The 7787-nt window shown below is 35.1% G+C and overlaps 1 protein-coding gene across 1 annotated transcript; it reads left to right on the top strand.

The window, feature by feature from the left end:
• Positions 1-322: 322 nt before the first annotated feature.
• LOC149508875 (cytochrome b6) lies at positions 323-2432 on the top strand. The gene is made up of 2 exons (XM_089757798.1): positions 323-723; positions 1548-2432. The coding sequence occupies exons 1-2, from the start codon at positions 718-720 to the stop codon at positions 2187-2189; spliced, it is 648 nt and encodes a 215-aa protein (XP_089613924.1). The 5' UTR covers positions 323-717; the 3' UTR covers positions 2190-2432.
• Positions 2433-7787: the final 5355 nt, after the last annotated feature.

The following is a 7787-nucleotide window of genomic DNA, read 5'->3' as shown; positions in this document are numbered from 1 at the left end:
AAATGAAATGATTTTTCATTATCTCAATTGAAGTAATGAGCCTCCCAATATTATATTGGGAGGCTCATTACTTCAATTAGTCCCCGTGTTCCTCGAATGGATCCCTTAATTGTTGAGAGGGTTGCCCAAAGGCAGTATATAAGGCGTACCCAGTAAAACTTACAAGTAAACCAGATATAGAGATGGCGACTAAAGTTGCTGTTTCCATTATTATATAATTATATAAATAATATATATAAATATAAATATAAATAATATAAATATAAATATAATTTCAAGATCACAATGGATCTATGATAAGATCGTTTATTTACAGCGGAATGATATACAAAGTCAACAGATCTCACTGAATACAAAATAAGATTTATGGCTACACAAACCGTTGAGGGTAGTTCTAGATCTGGTCCAAGACGAACTGTTGTAGGGGATTTTTTGAAACCATTGAATTCGGAATATGGTAAAGTAGCTCCTGGATGGGGAACGACTCCTTTGATGGGTGTCGCAATGGCTTTATTTTCGATATTCTTATCTATTATTTTGGAGATTTATAATTCTTCCGTTTTACTGGATGGAATTTCGCTGAATTAGATTCACAAGAACCACGAAGCCTCGCTTTTCAATACAAAAAGTGAAACTTTTAGTTCTCGGATTTTTTTTAGCCCATTCTATTTTGGTAGTTCGACCGCGAAATTTTTTTTGTTTCTGTATTTCCGGAATATGAGTGTGTGACTTGTTATAATTGATCCTATTGATAGTACAGAAAATGGGTCTGTCCTCTTGATCGAGATAGTTTTATCCCGTCGGATAGCCATTCTAGTATCTGGAGCACGGAATATATGAAATGGATCACGAAGTATTCGAACTATGATTCATACTTAATATTCAAACCTCGCGGCCGGACTCAAAAAAAAAAAAAATTTTCAAAGAAAGAGGTTTTTTATTTATAAATCGAGAAATTTTTTCTTCTTTCAAACTCTCATTTAGTTTATGCTTATTTTGATCAAAGGACAAACCTTTCTTTTCTTTGTATTTTTATTTATTATATCTATTCTATTCATTGAATAAGTGATGATCCAATAATTCTTACTCAAAGAATCTTTGGACTTAGTTTGAAGGTTTTATTGAATCATCGCGGTTCTGGTATGAATCTGAAGTTTCAATTGATTCATAGGGTCTTAACAAGAGAATTCCTATTAAAAATAAAGAAAACAAGAATAAAGCCACATTCCATATAAATAACAAATCAAAGCAAAGAAAAAGAAAAGAAATAAGTAGGTAAATAGAAGATTCAAGAGGCCTGATCAACATAAAGACGAATGCGCCGACTTGATTTTTTGGCATTATAATTACAACTACAAAAAAGAGCTTTCGGATTTTTACTCTTTTGTGTCTTCAGATAAAATTGAATGAAAAGATTAAGAAGTTTCAAACTTTCTATTCCATATCCGTTTCAGCTATTATTTGGGTGTTTTTGTTTGAGCTGTACGAGATGAAATTCTCATATACGGTTCTCAGGGGGGGAGTCCTCTTGGTTTACCTATCTCAATAAAGTCTATGATTGGTTCGAAGAACGCCTCGAGATTCAGGCGATTGCAGATGATATAACTAGTAAATATGTTCCTCCTCATGTTAACATATTTTATTGTCTAGGAGGAATTACGCTTACTTGTTTTTTGGTACAAGTAGCTACAGGATTTGCTATGACTTTTTACTATCGTCCAACCGTTACTGAGGCTTTTACTTCTGTTCAATACATAATGACTGAAGCTAACTTTGGTTGGTTAATCCGATCAGTTCATCGATGGTCGGCAAGTATGATGGTCTTAATGATGATCCTGCACGTATTTCGTGTCTATCTCACTGGTGGTTTTAAAAAACCTCGCGAATTGACTTGGGTTACAGGCGTGGTTCTGGCTGTGTTGACTGCATCTTTTGGTGTAACAGGTTATTCCTTACCTTGGGACCAAATTGGTTATTGGGCAGTCAAAATCGTAACAGGCGTTCCGGAAGCTATTCCGGTAATAGGATCGCCTTTGGTAGAGTTATTGCGTGGAAGTGCTAGTGTGGGACAATCCACTTTGACCCGTTTTTATAGTTTACACACTTTTGTATTACCCCTTCTTACTGCTGTATTTATGTTAATGCATTTCCTAATGATACGTAAGCAAGGCATTTCTGGTCCTTTATAGAGAATATAGACCATAGCTATATTGTAACCAATCATTTATCTTATTACTTGCCAATCATTTATCTTATTACTTGGGGGAGGAACAATAGTATTTCATTGCTACAAATATGGATTGTTGAAAAAAAAAAAAAAATAAGACATGTATTTGGATATTTCCTTTCAACTCCACAATATTCTATTATTTATTTGATATGACATGAATAGTTGAAGGGAATTCCCCGAAGAGAAAATGGATTATGGGAGTGTGTGACTTGAACTATTGATTGGGCCATGCAGAAATATGCCTTTATCTGCTACATTGGAATTCACAACCAAATGTGTCTTTGTTCCAACCACCGTGTAAGCCCCATACAAAGGATAGGCTGGTTCGCTTGAAGAGAATCTTTTCTATGATCAGACCTGACGATGTCGTGTATGAACAGGGCTCCGTAAGATCCAGTAGAATAAGTGATTTGGCATAATGCAAATTAGATTTTATTTATTTATTTTTATTTTTTTTTTACTTTCTTATCTTAATAGTATGAAAATACATTCATTTCTTCTGCATCGACCCGATTTATTATTATTATACTATCGGAGTGAAACAAGGGATCTAAAGAAGAGCAAAGGCTAGACTATATTAGTAACAAGTAAATCCTTTGTATGTAAAAAATCTCGATATATTTTTGGGATAAAGGTGAATCGCAAGGCCTAAGACGACCCAGAAAGCACTTGATCACGATCAACTTTGTACGCCTACTTGGGTATTGAGCATTTACCTGTAAAAATGGCATTCCTTGGAATGTATAGTTGCAACTTCGTAAAATGGAATCAGGTAACTTTTTTCTTACATATGAAATCATTCATATATGTGTGGATAACATATAGATTCATTTTATATGTATCCGTTTGTATCCATTTGATTCGATTGATTTTTGCTTGAGCCGGATGATGAAAAATTATCATGTCCGGTTCCTTCGGGGGATGGATCTAGAAAAATTCACCTATCCTAATAACAAAAAAACCTGACTTGAACGATCCTGTATTAAGAGCTAAATTAGCTAAAGGTATGGGTCATAATTATTATGGGGAACCCGCATGGCCCAATGATCTTTTATATATTTTTCCAGTAGTAATTCTCGGTACTATTGCTTGTAACGTAGGCTTAGCGGTTCTAGAACCTTCAATGATTGGTGAACCCGCGGATCCATTTGCAACTCCTTTGGAAATATTACCTGAATGGTATTTCTTTCCTGTATTTCAAATACTTCGTACAGTACCTAACAAGTTATTGGGTGTTCTTTTAATGGTTTCAGTACCTGCGGGATTATTAACAGTACCTTTTTTGGAAAATGTTAATAAATTCCAAAATCCATTTCGTCGTCCAGTAGCGACAACCGTTTTTTTGATTGGTACTGCGGTGGCCCTTTGGTTGGGTATTGGAGCAACATTACCGATTGATAAATCCCTAACTTTAGGTCTTTTTTAAATTGAATCAATTTTAAAATAAAATATCATGATGTGCGTATCTAGGGAGTAGTCACTTCAAAGTCAAAGTGAATTCTCCCTAGATACATTTATTCAATTCTGGTCCCAATATATGGATTGTGCTGAAGGTTCAAAATCCATTTTCGTTTTTTTTTTTTTTTTCTAATTTTCTAAAGTAAAAAAAAAAAAAATGAAATAAATCCTAAATCCAATGGATTTAAAATTTTGGTAAATCAATTTCGCAATGCTTTTCTACTTCTTTTCTAGAATGCCCAATATTTGTTTTACATCTTCTATGCGAAAGTGTTCAATTTTCATAAGGTCTTCTTGACTGTTATTCAAAAGGTCCAATAATGTATGTATATTGGACTTTTTGAGACAATTATAGATCCTGGGAGGCAATTCTGATTGGTCAATAAAAATATATTTCAATGCTATTTCTTTTTTCTTTTTTCTTAGTTTAGCTAATCTATCATGAAAAGGAAAAAAAGGTAAAGTAACGTTGTGTTGATTGTTTTCTAAATGTAAGTTTTCTTCTTCCGCATCTAGAAAGGGAATAAATAAATCAATCAAATTCCGAGAGGCTTCATGAAGTGCTTCTTTAGGAGTTAAACTTCCATTTGTCCATATTTCTAGAAAAAGTATCTCCTGTTTTTCATTATCATTCCCATAACAATGAATACTATGATTCGCATTTCGAACAGGCATGAATACAGCATCTATAGGATAACTTCCGTCGTGAAAGTTCTTTGGCGTTTTTATACCGTATCCTCTATTTCTCTCGATTTGTAATCCAATACACAAATCAATTGGTTCGGTTAGGCTAGCTATATGCTGTGTATTATCAACGATTTCCACAGAAGGCGGTAAGATGATGTCTTGAGCAGTTACATATCCGGGACCCTTGGCACAAATAAAGGCGTTACGAGTTCCATACAAATTACTTCTCAATACAATTGCTTTTAAATTCATTAAAATTTCATGTACTGATTCTTGAATACCTACTATGGTAGAATATTCGTGTGGTATTTTCTCAGATTTTGCACGTGTAATACATGTTCCTTCTATTTCTCCAAGCAAAGCTCTTCGCATCGCAATGCCTATTGTGTCGGCTTGGCCTTTCATAAGTGGAGACAGAATAAAGCGTCCATAATAAAGACGCTTACTATCTGTTCTTGATTCAACACACTTCCACTGCAGTGTCCGAGTAGAGACTTTTACTTTCTCTCGAACCATAGTAATATTATTTTATTTGATCAGATCATTGAATCATTTATTTCTCTTGAAATCTCTTTAGTGTTTATTTCTACACACGTTTTTTTTTAGGAGGTCTACAGCCATTATGTGGCATAGGGGTTACATCCCGTACGAAACTTAATAGTATACCACTTCTACGAATAGCTCGTAATGCTCCATCTCTTCCGAGACCAGGACCTTTTATCAGAACTTCCACTCGTCGCATACCTTGGTCTACTACTGCTCGAATAGCATTTCTCGCTGCGGTTTGAGCAGCAAAAGGAGTCCCTCTTCTTGGACCCTTGAATCCACAAGTACCGGCGGAGGAAGAAGAAATTACCTGACCCCGTACATCTGTAATAGTAACAATGGTATTGTTGAAACTTGCTTGAACATGAATAACTCCTTTTGGTATTCTACGTGCACTTTTCCGTGCACTACTGCGCCCATTCCTACGTGAACCAACTTTTGGTATAGGTTTTGCCATATTTTATCATTTCATAAGGATAAGTCAGAGATATATGGATATATCCATTTCATGTCAAAACAGATCTTCTATTTTTATTTGTTCATCGCTTTCTTTAAGATTAGTTTCTTTTCTTTAACTTTAAGGAGTTCTTTTTAGAATAGAAAGATTATCCTTGTCTCTGTTTATGTCTCGGGTTGGAACAAATTACGACAATTCGTCCCCTCCTACGGATTAGTCGACATTTTTCACAAATTTTACGAACGGAAGCCCTTATTTTCATAGTTGTTATTCCTTAAATTTTTCCGAATCTACTTATTGGAAGAAAATAAGTTTCTTGAAATTTTTGAACCTTGAATTGGATCCCCCTGAAAGGAATCTTGAAGTTGAAAAAACTACCTAATCGTTCGAATCCTTGTTGCGGAGTCTATAAATTATACGCCCCCTGGTTGAATCATAAGCACTTACTTCACTTTTGTTGACTCTATCCCACGGTGGTATACGTATAAAACTCGATCGGACCCTTCCTGAAACATAACCTAGAATCAGATCTTCATTATCTAAAGGAATCTGGAGTGGACGTGATTCACTAATTAAACCTCCATGAATCCATTTTTGTTCTTTTATTCCAGGTAAAACTTCCTTGACGTATCAACTACTGTAGGGCAGGAGGAGTTCTATTAGACAACCCGTGCTTTTTTTTTTCACAAATGGAAAGTTTCGGATTCGGATACAATTCGGATGTTAGACAGATTACCATATATAACACAAAATTTCTCCGCCGATTCCTTCTAGTCGAGCCTCCCGGTCTGTCATTATACCCCGAGAAGTAGAAAGAATTACAATCCCCATCCCGCCTAAAATTCTAGGAATTTGTTGATAGTTAGAATAGATTCGTAGACCGGGTCGACTGATCCGTCGTAAATTTAAAATAGTTCTATATGGTCCTTTCCTATTCCTTCTATGCCGTAGGGTTAAAACCAAAAAATATTTGTTTCTTTCCCGATGTTTCCTTATGTTATCGATAAAACCTTCTCGTAAAAGTATTTTAACAATGTTTTCAGTGATGTTAGTAGATCCTATTCGAATCGTTCCTTTTCTATTCATGTCAGCATTTCGTATAGAAGTTATTATGTCAGCAATAGTGTCCTTACCCATGGTAAACTAAAATTATTGTTGCTCCCGAATTTTGATATAACCAACATGTTCTTTTTTTTTTTTTACTTAGTAAAGGTATATACGTGAGACACAATCTACTAATTAATCTATGTCATTTAAATACTCTAATTTAAATACTATAACTATATTGAATTGAGGTCTCGTCTTATAATACCTCAGGAGCTAATGAAACTATTTTAGTGAAATTTAACTGTCTCAATTCCCCGGCGATCGCACCAAAAATTCGAGTTCCTTTTGGATTTCCTTTTTGATCAATGACAACTGCAGCATTGTCATCATATCGTATTATCATACCGTTGTCGCGTTTGAGTTCTTTACAAGTACGTACAATTACAGCTCTGATCACTTCTGATCTTTCTAGAGGTGCCTTTGGTACTGCTTTCTTGATCACAGCAACAATAACGTCACCAATATGAGCATATCGGCGATTACTAGCTCCTATGACTCGAATACACATTAATTCTCGGGCCCCGCTGTTATCTGCTACATTCAAATGGGTCTGAGGTTGAATCATTTTTTTTAATCTCTTCTTTCAATGGAACAAAGGACGAAGAAAAAAAGAAATATTGTTTGTCAAAAAAAAAAAAAAAAGGAAACCCGCAATTGTTTTTTTTATTCCCAAGACTTCTTTCCTTTGGTTCTATATTCCTATCCTGAAATAATGAATTGAGTTTTTATAGGCATTTTGGACGCCGCTATTGAAATAGCCTTTCTTGCTATATTTTCGGCTACTCCGCTCATTTCATAAAGTATTCTGCCCGGTTTAACGACAGCTACCCAATACTCGGGAGATCCTTTCCCCGAACCCATACGTGTTTCTGTAGATCTTACCGTAACTGGTTTGTCTGGAAATATACGTACCCATATTTTTCCACCACGGCGTACATTTCGTGTCATTGCGCGGCGCCCCGCTTCTATTTGTCTAGATGTAATCCAAGCGGGTTCAAGTGCTTGAAGAGCATATCTACCGAAACAAATGCGATTACCTCGATAAGATATTCCTTTCATTCTTCCTCTATGTTGGTTACGAAATCTGGTTCTTTTTGGGTTATAGTTGATGGTTGTTTATTAATTCCATCTCTACTACAGAACTGGACATGAGAGTTTCTTCTCATCCAGCTCCTCGCGAAAAAAATGACTAAAAAATATTTTATTTTATTCTTAAGATATATAGGTAGTTACTGAATAATAGATTGAATCCTGGGATTCTTTGCTTTGAGATTTTATCTGATCTATTTGAGATTTTATCTG

The sequence above is a fragment of the Durio zibethinus genome, unplaced genomic scaffold (assembly GCF_047325235.1).
Source record: "Durio zibethinus cultivar Kanyao isolate XHJ-2024 unplaced genomic scaffold, ASM4732523v1 HiC_scaffold_292, whole genome shotgun sequence".
In the NCBI taxonomy this organism is placed as follows: Eukaryota; Viridiplantae; Streptophyta; class Magnoliopsida; order Malvales; family Malvaceae; genus Durio; species Durio zibethinus.
Note: the sequence above shows the minus strand (reverse complement) of the source record. Positions and strands in the feature narration are given on the sequence as shown.